Source organism: Psammomys obesus, unplaced genomic scaffold, assembly GCF_907164565.1.
Source record: "Psammomys obesus unplaced genomic scaffold, mPsaObe1.curated_primary_1811, whole genome shotgun sequence".
NCBI classification, from domain to species: Eukaryota; Metazoa; Chordata; class Mammalia; order Rodentia; family Muridae; genus Psammomys; species Psammomys obesus.
In genome coordinates this window covers 4569355-4582845 of record NW_026585626.1, presented here as the reverse complement: position 1 = coordinate 4582845, position 13491 = coordinate 4569355, and the positions used below count along the sequence as shown (strand labels likewise).

The following is a 13491-nucleotide window of genomic DNA, read 5'->3' as shown; positions in this document are numbered from 1 at the left end:
ATCTATCTATCTATCTATCTATCTATCTATCTATCTATCTATCTATCTATCTCTGATATAAGGTTTCTCTGTGTAGCCCTAGCTATCCTGGAACTCGCTCTGTAACCAGGCTGGCCTTGAACTCAGAGATCTGCCTGCCTCTGCCTCCCAAGTATTGGGATTAGAGGTGTGCACCACCACTGCCCAGCTAGTCCTATTAATTTCCAATGTTGCTGTGTTGGGGACTGTATTAGTTTCATTTCCTATTGCTGTATCAGATGAGAAGCAATAAGGTTTATTTTGGCTTACAGTTTGACAGAACACAGTCTCATGTCAGGGAAGGTATGGTAGCAGTAACATGAAGCAGGTGGTCACACTATCTACAGTTGGGAAGCAGAGAGAGAGAGAGAGAGAGAGAGAGAGAGAGAGAGAAACAGTAGTGCTCAGCTGTAATCTCACTTTATTTCATCGTGACCATGTGATGGTGCTGCTCACATTCAGGGCGGGTCTTCCCTCCTCCATTAAATGTCTCTGGCAACACCCTCAGAGACACAGACAGAGTATGTGTCTTCTAAATTTAGTTAAGGTTTCCATAAAGGGCAATCACCACAGGGACCAAGCTGTAGCAATTCTAAACGTCACAAATTCCACAAAAGATTTATGAACATTCTGTAGCATTCCATAGTATTTTCCACATTTTTGGTGTGAGGGATTTTGGTTGGTTGGAATGTTTTCTTTTGTTCTTGAGCAATTGGCTCCCAAAAATTATGTCAGTTGGTGGCATGGTTTACATACCTTGATAAGGCAAAGTATTTTAGAATTTCACTCTCAAGATCATGCAGCAGGTCTTGGGAGGTGTCTTGTTTGGTTTGACAATCAAGACAGTGTATCAGAACATATGAATACCTCCACCTTGACTGAGGAATGTGCCAGACATGGGTGGTAAACTTTTTAGTGACCCTATGGGCCAAGTCCCCGGTGGCTTTGGAAAAGGACAGGGAAATCAGAGATGACTGATGTCCTTCCAATGCAGGATGATCCCACACTGAGTATCAGGGAGGCCACCACTGCCTTGAGAGCCTCTACACTGAGGCTCCTCCACTTGAACACTGTAACAATCTATATGTGAAAGCAAACATTTCTGGGAGCACATGATGGAGCCCTGCCTATGAGCCTTTCAAATCAGCAACCAAAAAGCCCAATGCCTTCCTTTCTGAGTAAAAGTGTCTGTCTCCAACAAATGTGGGGTGAGTTCAGGGAACAACACACAGCTTTATCCCCGTGAAGAAGGTGTGGGTGTGGCATGACTATTTGGCTACCAATGTGAATAGACTGGGGTGAAAGAGATTTCTGCTAGAAAATGAGGACAGAATGGATGGCCAGAGCACATGTACTAAAATGAGTTCTTTAATGGAATTTCAAACAGAACTGGCATTCATATTAGCCAGATTCAGCAACTTTCAGTGACCATCAGGGAAGGGTCATAAGGAGTTGGAGGGACTAAGTGAGCCTTTGGGATGATGTAGCTATGTGTGAGGGAAGGACAAGTGGTTACAGAGAGATGGTGGTACTGTCTGTAGGACTCCTACTAGCCCATAAGGGATCATTAAATACTTAACAAAACAAACCTCCCTCTAATGGACACAGCTGAAGATATGCAAGTCAGCTGTTTGTAAGCCAGATATTAATCCCCATTTGTCGACTGTTCAGTAAACTTCCTATACACAATACACATCAATCTGATACTGTTTCTTGAAATAAGAAATTCACATGGAACTACAGGTTTTCCAGGATGAGGTTAGTATCAGGCAAGTTGATTTTGAGATGCCTGTAGTACACACTGATGAAAAGGCCTATGATGTAGCTGGCATAAGAGTCTGGGGTATAAATATATGCATGTGAAAAAGAAAAATCTCTGTGAAACATGTGGATTCAGGGTCTAGGTTCTTTGTTTGTTTGAGACAGCGATTCTCTGTGTAGCCTTGGCTGTCTTGGAACTCTTACCTGGCCTTGAACTCAGAGATCTGCCTGACTCTGCTGGGATTAAAGGCATGTGCCACCTCCGCCCAACTTCAAGGTCTAGTTTTAATGACCAGATTGGAATACCGGTCCCAAACAGAGCAATGAACTCAAAGGACTCTTGAATCCTTGGGGCCCGAGGAAAAGCAAATTCTCTTTGGAACACTGTCCCACTTCAGGGCACAGGAGACTCTCTAGAAACGAGACCTGCAAAGATGAACTCCTGAGGAAAAAATACATTTAAAACCACAATTGGACCCACCACAAAGAAATGCTGGTAGCGGAAACTCCAGCCACATTAGGCGACTAAGACTATTTTGCAGGGTCTGGGGAGATGGCTCCACGGTTAAGGGTGCTTTCTTCTCTTGCAGAAGAAAGAAGTTCAGGTTTCATCATCCAGGACAGGAGGCCCAGAAAACCTTGTAGATACAGCTTCAGGGGGCCTGAAGCCTTGCTCTTGCCTCATCGGACAACTGCATGTGTGGTGCACGCACATGTGAGCACACATACACATAAATAAAAAAAATCCTAAAAAATGTTTTGCAATATGGTATTAATTTCTGTGGTAGGGTGCATGTATTTCATTTTGCAGTAAATAGCCAGCCCAGTGCTGCTAATGTGTAAATGAGAGGAGGGCCTAGGGGTGCCAATTTGGGAGTTGGAGGTAGAGCTAGAGGGCTCGTCTTAATTGAGTATGTTTATTTGGGAGAGATTATGAGGTCGATGGGAGTGACTAATATTCTTCCCACCTATGCTTTGATGTTGTGTGGACTTTCATCCCTAATTTCAGCCATTTTCTGTATAATATCTTGGCGTTAAAAGATAGGCAGGGGCTGGCCCCTAGGCTCAACAGGTCAAAGTGCTTACCAAGCCAGCCCAGTGACATGAGTGTGATCTCTGCAACCCTCGGTGGAAGAGAGAAACTGACTCCTCAAAGTTTGTCTTCTGACCTCCACATGTACGCTGTAGTTTGCAATACCCCTCCCAGTAACAAATAAAATTGAAAATTGAAAACAGTAAAAAGGCAAACCAGGTGAGACAGAAATTGGTATCTGAAGTATTCTCCTCAGGTTAGTAATGTCAGCTCAGTCAGACCCAGTTCTAGAAGGTGATTATGGTGGCACAATGGAGCATGATGCAGCCTAAGATTTCCTTCGTAGGTCTGACAGACCATCATTGTCTTTCTGGAGCCAGACTCGCCCAGACTGTTTCTGGCATGTCAATAGGTATTATGTGAAGAAGAGTTTCTGTGTCAGACCAATTTGGAAATTCTTAAAAAAAAGAGGGGTGGGGGCTACGGTGATGGCTCAACAGTTAAGAATGCAGACCATTCTTGTAGAAGATGAATTTTGTTCCCAGCTCCCATCTGGTAGTTCATAACCATCTGTAATTCCAGTTCTAGGGCACCCAAAGTACATGCAGGCAAAACACTTATATGCATTAAATAAAAAGACTAAATCTAGAAAGGAAAAAGAAAAGTATATTAGCTTCTAGAGCTTTTGTGGCATAAGACAAAAGAAGTGGGCTCTGGGCTGGAGAGGTGGCTCAGCCATGACAAGCACTGGCTGATCTTCTAGAGGACCCAGGTGTGGGTCTTAGCCTCCACATGGTGGCTCACAACTGTATGTTACTTGGTTCAAGGGGATCCAAAGCTCTCATCTGGTCTCTTCAGGTACTGCACAGACGTGCACAGACATTGATGAACACAAAATACCCATACACATAAAAAAAAAAAAAAAAAAAGTAAAAAAGTCTTGGAAAAAAAGAGAAATGGATTCTCTCCTGACCCGGAAGCAGAGTCTGAGAAACTTTGTTCACAAGGTTGGGTCTTTCTTGGAGATTCAGGGGAAGAGTGCATTTCATGTTTCTCTTAACGCTAGTGCATCAGTTCTCAACCTGTGGGTTGAGACCCTTTTAGGAGTCATGGTCTTTTCACAGGCGTTGCCTAAGATCATCGGAAAACACAGATAATTATGTTACGAGTCATAACAACAGCAAAATTGCAGTTATAAAGTAGCAATGAAAACAATTTTATGGTTGGGGGTCACCACAACATGAGGTACTGTATTAAAGGGTCACAGCATTAGGGAGGTTGAGAACCGCTGCTCTAGTGTTTGCTGGCAAAACAAGGTGCTCCTTGTCTTTGATCCATCATCCCTCACTGCTGCCTGGTTCTTCACATACTGTTTATACTGTTTCCATGTCACTTCTCTTTTTCCTTTTTTCAAGTAATACCTGACTGTTGTTTTCAATACTTACGAATATTTATTTTATAAAATTGCTTTCAGACTATTAGGTGTTTCCAGCAAATGATTACTATAACACAAGTACAAACATACATGCATGACTATTGGGTCATGATTATAGCTATGTATTAGCTTAAACTGGAAAAGTTGGTCATATGGGCTGGGCATGGTGGTACATACCTTTAATCCCAGCACTTGAGAGACAGAGGCAGAAGGATCTCTGTGAGTTGAAAGCCAATCTGGTCTACATAGTAAGTTCCAGGACAGACAGAACTACATAGACCTTGTCTCAACATCAACCCCCACAAACAAACAACCAACCAAACAAACAAACAACCCAGCAAAGCCAAAAGATGATTTAATGGGAAGTCCATTGGAAGTAAAGCTGGTTTTTACATTGTTCTCTTAAAGGCAGATTAAATAAACAGGCAGAGTATAGAGTAGGGCAGCAGTCTTAAGTGACCTTGAAGTGTATTACTAACGATGGCTGTCAGGTCCAGCAAACATTCCAGTCTCTTAGGATGCAAGAGATATTTTTATCGTAATGTAATGCATTGGCACAGTTCTTCCTTTTTGTTTTGTTATAGGTAAAAAAAAAAAAAAAAAAAAATGTTGATGTTGGTGGTCACTGGTGAAGAACTGGTCAAGGCATGGTGTACTGTGGGGAACAGCCTGAGCTTGTGTGACTTTATTCTAGGTGGTCCTTCTTAAAAGGGAATTTACTGGAATGACTTACAGGCTGCAGTCTAGCTAATCCAACAATGGCTGGCTGTGAACAGAAAATCCAAGAATCTAGCTGTTGTTCAGTCCCACAAGGTTGGATGTCTCAGTATGGTCTTCAGTAGATGCTGGAATCCAGAAGAAGTGGGCTCCAATGCCCGTGAAGGTGTAGCCCATATTAGGGTATTGAGTCTTCCTATCTCAAGATTTAGATTAAAGGCTTCTGTCTCCCCCTCATGGTCCAAATGAAAGGTCTGTGTCTTCCCGCCTCAAGATCTGGATCAAAGGTGTGTGTCTTCTTACCTCAAAGGTCCAGACTAGAAACAGATTCACTTAACTTCAATCCAAGTGAAAAAATCTCTTGACAGATTGTAGTTCATTCTAGATACAGTCAAGTCGACAACCAAGAATAGTCATCACAAGTCCACCTCTTGTCAACCTGACACACAATCATATCTCCTTAGGTCATGATTAATTTCCAAATGAAAACAATAACCAGGTCATAATAATGCCCAATCATAACTATCCCATGCATAATTGCAAATGCATTATATATTTAAACAGGTCATAATTATACCTAAGATGATATATCTATCCCTGGACAACAGCAAACACACTATTAATTTAGAATAGGTGGCAATGTCCCTTGGGGGATATCCTTTTAGTACCTCAAACTTAAACATGATAGCCATTGATATTAATTGATGTTATAACATACAAATTGAAATAACCCACAAATATTTGTACAGATGCATCTTAACAAAATACAACAGAAACATTCATGTCAACTATAAACCTCATTTCTGTCTTTCTTTTTCTTTTTTTGGCAAGGTCATGTGGCCTTAGTTGGCACTTTAAACTACTTTCCTCTACTACCCATTCTGTTTTTCTTCCACCCTCAGCAAGCACCTCAACAGCTCTTGGCTCTTTTCCTGGAGGAGTGACCCATACCTTCATTCCTGATGGCTGTATGCCCTTTGTCATCCTGCCTGGATTAGGCTGTTGTATTTTCCCGTCGAATTTAATCACAGGACACAGTAGCACCAAGAGAAGCCCTAAAGGATCTGCTGCACTCCAGACATAATCTTTCTTAGCTCCATTTCGGAGAAGCAATCCACTTTCCCAGGGTGATCTGCAATTGCCCCCCCCCCCCCCCCCATAACACTGCTGTTCCTTTCTTAGCCTGCTGGTTTAAAGAGACCAGCGGGAAGTTTGAGCTTCCAGTTTAATGGGATGTTTGCTGTGGCTCCTATCAGGAGCACTCCTCTGATCAGGAACCAAAACTGTAAGGACAGCAGAATTTAGGGTTGTGAAAACAGGAAGCAAAAAATTTCCCAGTGGGTCACTAGGGGTGATAGTGAGTTGAACCATTTCCTATCCTACCCCTTGATTCTTGGACCCAGGGATCCTGGCTATGGGAGAAACTATACACACAAACTGTCCAATAAACAGATACTGGGCATTGATACAAAGCATTCACTGCTTTCTGGAGAACCCTGACCCATCCCACCAGGCTGCTACCACCTGTAACTGTGTTTTCAGAAGAATCTTCCATCTTTCTATCAGGCCAGCTGCTTCGGGATGGTGGGGAACATGGTAGGGCCAATGGATTCCATTACCGTGGGCCTACTGTCATACTTCTCTGGCTATGAAGTATATTTCTTGGTCAGAAGCAATACTGTGTGGTATGCCATGGCAGAGGATAAGGCATTCTGTAAGTCTGTGGGTGGTGGTTCTAACAGAAGCATTACACGTAGTCAATAAAGTGTACTAATGTGATATTTTGTGGAAGAGACAGACAATCAAATCCCTTTTAAGTAAGTTATGACACAGGGCAGGAGAGTTAATATTCTTGAGGTAAAACTGTAAAGGCATGCTGTTGGCCTTGCCGACTGAGAGCTAATTGCTTCTTTATGAACAGGGGCCAAGAAAAAGGCATTTGCTGGATCAGTAGCTTAATACCACATACCAGGAGATGTGTTGATCTGCTCAGGGAAGGACACTACACTTGGTGCAACAACTGCAACTGGAGTTAGTATCTGACTGCTTTTTCCAGTCAGTTGTCATTCTCTACGATCCATCAGCCTTCCGCACTAGCCAGGTAGGAATGTTAAAGGGAGATGTGCTGGAAATCACCAGCCCTACATTGTTCAAGTCTTTGATGGTGGCGCTAATTTTTACAATTCTTCCAGATATGCTATACTGGTTTCGATTCACTATTTTCTTTGGCAGAGGCAACTTCTAAAGACTTCCCTCTAGCCTTTCCAACCAAAATACTCTTCATTCCACAGGCCAGGGAACCAATGCGAGAATTCTGCCAACTTCTAGTATATGTATACCAATGAGATACTCTAGGACTGAGGAATTAACCTCAGGATGAGCTCAGGAACCTACTGGACCTACTGTGAGTAGGACTGCAGCCAAAACTCTATTAATCACTGGCCTCCATAAGCCCCTACTCAAACTGGAGGCCATGATGTTTCTTGGGATCTCCTGGAATCCATGTTAATTCAGAACCAGTATCCAACAGACCTTGGAAAGTCTGATTGTTTCCTTTTCCCAGGGTACAATCACCCTTGTCAAAGGCTGTAGGTCCCTCTGGGGAAGGACTGGAGAAAGCCTAACAGTAACACTTTTAGGTGGTTATCAAGGTCCTTCCTCAAGGGAACCTGGCAACCCCTTCATTCAAGGGGTTCTGGGTCTGCAAACTGGCTCAAGTCTGGAAATTGATTCCAAGATTGTCTTTTGCCATGATCCAATGTAGCCCTTCTTTCATTTGTTTGAGAATTTTTCTGCTTATACAGCTCAAACAGAAATGCAGTAGGCTTCTTATCTATTTCTTGCCTGGAAACACCATGTGTGATTAGCCAGTACCACAGGTCCATATGAGTCATGCCACTATAAAATTCACTTTGCCTTTGCTGACCACCATGGGCTAGGCTATCAAGAACATTGTTTTGTCTATGCTGCCCATTCCCATAACTATGATCACCTTGCCTTTGACAATTCAGTGCTGCCACCTGGCCCCTGCTACTTTGGGGCCCAACTAAACCCATTGCATTTAATTCTTCCAACTGAGCAGCAGCATCTCCAACCCGAAGGTCTGGCACAAGGAAGAGGGCTAAAACAAAGCTCTTTAAACATGCCGGTGCCCCTCTCACCATTTTTCTTCTTATAGGATTAGTGAAGGGCATGTCTTCAGGGCCTTCCCATTGTGGAGGATTAGGTTTTACACAGCGTACCCACTCTAGCATTGCAATTTCCCTGAGCCTTAAAATCCCTTCATCAACACTAAACCAAGGGATCTCAGGCATCTCTAACTCCTTTTCAGTAGGCCATCTTTTGACAAACACTTCAGCCAACCATTCAAACAAACTTTTGACACCTTTTTGAACTGTGCGAGCTTCCATATTAAACCTATAATCTCCACTCAGAGGGCCCATTTCAATAAACTCAGCCTGGTTTAGTTTTATATTCCTTCCACCATTATCCCACACCCTTAAAATCCATTCCCACATGTATTCCCCAGACTTCTGCTTGAATGAATTAGCAAACTCATTAAGCTCTTTGGCAGTGTGATGCTCCTCCTCATGGACTACACTTCCCACTTCCTCACTAGGAGCCTGCTTCTCCTTAAGTCTGGCTACCAGTCTAGAGGCAACTATAACTGGGCCCTGACAGACATCAGTACTGTCTTGCCTGGCATTTCCTTCAGAGAAAGACACTGCTGGTTTAGCAGACACCGAAGGATTCATTTCCTCAGGTGAAAAGGGCAGTATTTCAAGGGGTGGTGCTGAAGGCACTACTTCCTCAGGTAAGGTAAACCCTTGAGAATCTAAGGGTTCAAAGTTCTGATCAGCTTCAATAGGGTCCTCCCACACATCCTCTTCCCAAGTTACAGGATCCCATTCTTTACCAATTACCGCCCTTACTTTAACTGCTGATACCCTCTGAAGCTGAGACTTGAATTTTTGCTGTAATTCAGGTAACCTTATCATGAGAGCTTCAGTTTGATTTTCCACAATTTGAGCTCTGTGGCTGCTGGAGAGAAGATTCTCTTCCAGGGCACACTTAGAAACCTTTAGACTATTTATGAGCATCTGGAGCTGGTCAATTTTATCACTAAGCTCTTTGTTGTCCTTCACCATATTCTCAAGTTGGTTAATTTTATCACTGAGCTGATTCCTATCCTTTATCAGTTTATCCAGAGATGCTAAGAGCAACCAACCAGCAGCATTATTTTCTTTATTTTCCCCGAAACTGTCAAAAGTTTCATATACAGTTTCAAATCCATTGCCGCTTACAATTGGTGAATCAGGATGATCAAATGCAGTTATCTCTATAAGTTTGTAATACAGTTGACACCATGGGCTTTCAGTACTCTCCAAGCTCCCAGGAGAGGGAGTGACTGGAGAGGCTTCAGTAGCTGAAGGTGCTGGAGAATTCAAAAGACTATTCCAGATCCTTAAAAGATTCATTCTTATACTTCTGTTTCTCTAGAACCACTTCTGGTGCCAACATCTGTATTAGTCAGTGTTCTCTAGAGTCACATAACTTATGGAATGAATCAATCTCTCTCTTTCTCTATATATATATGTATATATGAAATAAATCCAACTCATATAAATCTATATATACATTTATATATGTGGAGATTTATTGGAATGACTTACATGATGCAGTCTAGCTAATCCAACAATGGATAGTTGTGAACAGAAAATCTAAGAATTGAGTAGTTTCTCAGTCCCACAGGCTGGATGTCTCAGATCATCTTCAGTAGATGCTGGAATCCAGAAGTAGGCTCCAATGCCACTGAAAAAAATGGATGTGCTAGCAAGGTGAGGGCAAGCAGGCAAAAAGCAAAATCTTCCTTCTTCTATATCCTTATAAAAGCTTCCAACAGAAGGTGTGGCTCATATTAAAGGTATGTTTTCCCACCTCAAGATTCAGATCAAAGTGTGTCTTCCTACCTCAAACCAAGTGGATTCATCTACTTCAAACCAAGCAGAAAATCTCTCACGGGTGTGCACTCCATTTCTGGGTTGTAGCTCATTCCGGATATAGTCAAGTTGACAACCAAGAATAGCTACCAGTCCTGAAAACCATAGAAGGGTTAAGCCAGTTATCAAACACCATTTTAAAATGTTTATTTTGAAAATAGGAATTTGCTATTGTTTGGCTAGATGGCGTCAAGGCAGCGGTAGCAACTGCAGCGGCAACCATGCTATGATAGTGGCAGCTATGATGGCTGTGATAATCATTCTAGTCAGCCTTTTTTTGTATGTATGTATTCCGGAGCATAACTAAGTTGTTTTTTAAAACAGGACACCCCCCCCCCCCAAAAAAAAAAATAAAGCAGATCCCTTATGCCATGGATTAGTCAGGAATCCAGGCATGGACTTCTTGGGTCCAGGAATTAAAGCAGGAGATAAAATCACAGTGTAGTAGGAAGAACTGTGGTGAATGGGGTGGGAATCAGAAGTGCATGTCACTTTTCTCATGAGGACACTGGTTGTTGGGTATAGTGTTAGCTCCACACCAATATGGTCTCATCTTAACTTGATCATATCTGTGCAGACTCTACAATATTTCCAAATGAGTGCACATGTTCAGGTACTGGGGGATTAGGAGGTGACTGTATCTATTTGGAGATGTATTTCAACTCACAACAGAGAGAAGCAGATTTCCTCATCTTACAAGTTCTTTTCAGCTTTAATTTTGGTAAAGTGAAGAATGGGGAACATGTTTTTCTTTTGTTTTTGTTTAAGTGAAGTCACCATGAAACATATTTATGGAGTTTTCCACGATTCATTTTCTGGGACATATTTGGGGAAGAGTATGTTGGGCGAGTGAGGAAGATGTGGAACCTTTCTCTTTAAGCCTCTTTTAGAAGTGGCCACTTGCTTTGCTGAAGGTTCACAGTGATGACAGTCTGGCTGCCTAATGGTGGCAGTCCCTGTGCTGGAGGCAGCCTTTTTGGGGATCTGAATTTGACTGATGAGGCTGGAGTGGAGGACAGCAGATTTATATTCTGGTGTTTCTGGATGTAGTGCTCTGATCTCAGAGGTTTCAGACTGACTTTCCATCTCTGAACCCCAGGGGAACACACAGTCTATATGCGCAAAGGTGTACAAAGAGAGCTGACAGGGCTGTTGTGCTCAGAGGGGCATGTGTGTCACTTGGAGACCCATAATAAAAGGGCAATAAAAGGGGCAATGTTGGTGCATCTGACTCAAATTCACACCACAGACACGGTATATCTAAATCGGTTGCAGAAATGTCCTGTTCTCAAAACACCAATCCTTAGTGACAATTTTCTAGCAGGTGACATGTTAAGTAACTTGCCTTAAGGAAGAGACACCTTTTTCAAGTTAGCATAAAGATGACTGACGGTGTAAAGGTGGTTCTGAGGGGAAGAAGCCATTGTCATGAACCTTTGGAATATACAATGTGAAAGGGCTCTCCCAGAGAGGGCTTGTTCAACTCTAGGTTTATTAGGACTCTTGCTTATAAATATTTGAACCCTAACTCCAGTGACTAGATTCAAAAGGGGAATATGGAAGCAACTGTGACTTGGGAATATTTTGGATCCAGGGACCATGTTGTGGCCAGGACCTACTTCTAAGTCTTCAGAGTTTGTGTTTTGATCCTTTCACTGTATCTGTGATGTCCTTTCTTCCCATCTTGGTCTCTATGGTTCAAAACACAGGTTGTACACAATTGGTAGGTGCCACAGAGATTCATTAGCTGGCAGAAACAGTGACCTCTTTTGGGTCCTAGGTATTAAAATTCCCAAGGAGGTATCTTTAGCTTTGCTTTGATCTGGTCAAAGAGGTGCGCACGTGAGTGTGTGAAGTGTGATAATCATAACAACTAAGTAATGTTGTCCGGGTGGGAAGGAAGTAAGGGTGACACATCTTTACAAGAAAGCATTGCAAAAAGCCCAAAGGCAGAAAATTGCTTGTCACTTGTCAAAATGACAGTTGAAAAGAGACCTAAGAGTGAAATGAGATTGCGGGTGACTAAATTCTTCATAATACTACACTACCTCCCTCTCAACAGAAAACTGTGATATTTTACTGATATAATTTCCTATTTCAAGGAAAAAAAAAACAAAAAACAAATCAGAAAATCTGTCACGTCTTCCAGAAGAGGCAGACAGAAACAAAAACAACAACAAAAAACCAGAGCACGGAATAAAATCTTTCCCTAGCGACCTGGGGTGGCAGCAAATAATTGCTCTGGAATAGTGAAGTAGTCTGCGTGGGAAACAGGGATAGGAGATGGCGGAGAGTTTTAACAATTTTCACCTCACCGAGTTTTTTTTTTTTGTTGTTGTTGTTGTTGACTCGCAGCTGTCCTCTGCATTTATGAGCAAGTGTGTCCTTAGTTTTACTCTTCAGATGACGACACAGGATTACAGGGACAAGGCTCCCGCACTGCCAGAGTCCGTTCCACAGACACCCAACAGTGAGTGATGAGTGAGAACCGCTGGCGTGACTTTTTTAGGACATCTTCTGAACCCTTTGGGGGTGGAGGTGAAGTTTGCGTGGCCCTTCTAGGAAGGATAAGGAACACTTACTTCCTTCGGGAGAGCAGTCCCATCAATCGGGTTACATTTATGATGTCATCGGATCCGTACGGCATCTTCCGAGCTCATCTCTTCCAGATGAGAACAGACCACGCTATTGCACTTCCCTGCGGATCCTGCGAGGTCCTCATCGCCGACACGCCCAGCACGGCTCTCCCTGACAACGCACCCTTCGGATCAGCCCGGGTTCGGAACGCCACAAGCCTGACATTTTCCCCCGTGCCGCCCTCCGCGTGACGCCGGGACCAATGCCGTCCCGGCGCTGCCGGCCAAGTTCCACCTCTGGCATCTCGCGAGAGTTTTGTTTTCCTCCAACCTGTCTCGGACCTGCGCGCGACGTAGGGCGCTTTGGCCCCTGCGGTTTGATGATTTTCTGTCAGTCTTAAGGTTCCAAACAGGCCGCGTCTTTTCCCTTCGGCCACTGAGATCTCGCGAGACTTACCGGGCCGCCCCCGCCGCGCCTGCGCAGATCTCTCCAAAGCAGAAGGTCGCTCTTGGAGGAAGTGGCTTCTTTGCGTCCCGTGACCGAAGCGCCGTTACTACTTTCTCGAAGCCCCTCTCGGCCGCTTGCCGGGACACTCCGCCACCAAGATGCCTCGGATTATGATCAAAGGGGGCGTGTGGAGGAATACCGAGGTGAGGCAGCTTTTCCCGCCGTCCGGTGCCCTCCGCCGGGTCCGGTAGCCTGTGCGCACGCGCGGGGAGGTCCGGGAGCCGTGGCTGTCCCGCGGGGTGTGCGTGGGGGACCATGGCCGTCTGCGGGTGCAGCCGTGGGTCCCCCTGGCACCTCGGGGGCGAGGTCGCGACTTGTCGCTCCGCGCTCCCCGCCCGTCGTCTGCTAGGCCCTTAAACACTTATTTGTTCATTTAGGGACGCGCCCCCTCGCTCTCCCCGGTGACCCTGCGGCGGCCCAGCCTGGACCTCCGTGGGAACGTA

The 13491-nt window shown here is 44.0% G+C and overlaps 2 protein-coding genes and 1 long non-coding RNA gene across 7 annotated transcripts in view; 2 read left to right on the top strand and 1 right to left on the bottom strand.

Moving 5' to 3' along the window:
• The window catches only part of Spats1 (spermatogenesis associated serine rich 1), a 27740-nt gene extending 25218 nt beyond the window's left edge, over window positions 1–2522 (top strand). For all 4 annotated transcript variants that reach the window (XM_055612539.1, XM_055612533.1, XM_055612517.1 and 1 more), the window contains one exon: window positions 2370–2522. In XM_055612539.1, coding sequence (XP_055468514.1) covers window positions 2370–2518 — 149 coding nt within the window. In that variant the 3' untranslated portion in view covers window positions 2519–2522. The remainder of the gene's footprint in view (window positions 1–2369) is intronic.
• A 2064-nt stretch (window positions 2523–4586) lies between these two features.
• Window positions 4587–13017, bottom strand: LOC129680762 (uncharacterized). Of its 2 annotated transcripts, XR_008720745.1 has the most exons (4): window positions 12280–13017; window positions 9935–10059; window positions 9638–9776; window positions 4587–5403 (listed from the first exon to the last, which is right to left on the bottom strand). It is a non-coding gene; the product is annotated as an uncharacterized LOC129680762 (long non-coding RNA). The 2 variants fall into 2 exon arrangements; XR_008720744.1 differs by having other exon boundaries at window positions 9638–10059; window positions 12280–13015.
• Window positions 13018–13047: 30 nt separating this feature from the next.
• The window catches only part of Cdc5l (cell division cycle 5 like), a 37617-nt gene continuing 37173 nt past the window's right edge, over window positions 13048–13491 (top strand). The window contains exon 1 of the mRNA XM_055612491.1: window positions 13048–13191. Within this exon, the coding sequence (XP_055468466.1) occupies window positions 13147–13191 (45 nt within the window). The 5' untranslated portion in view covers window positions 13048–13146. The remainder of the gene's footprint in view (window positions 13192–13491) is intronic.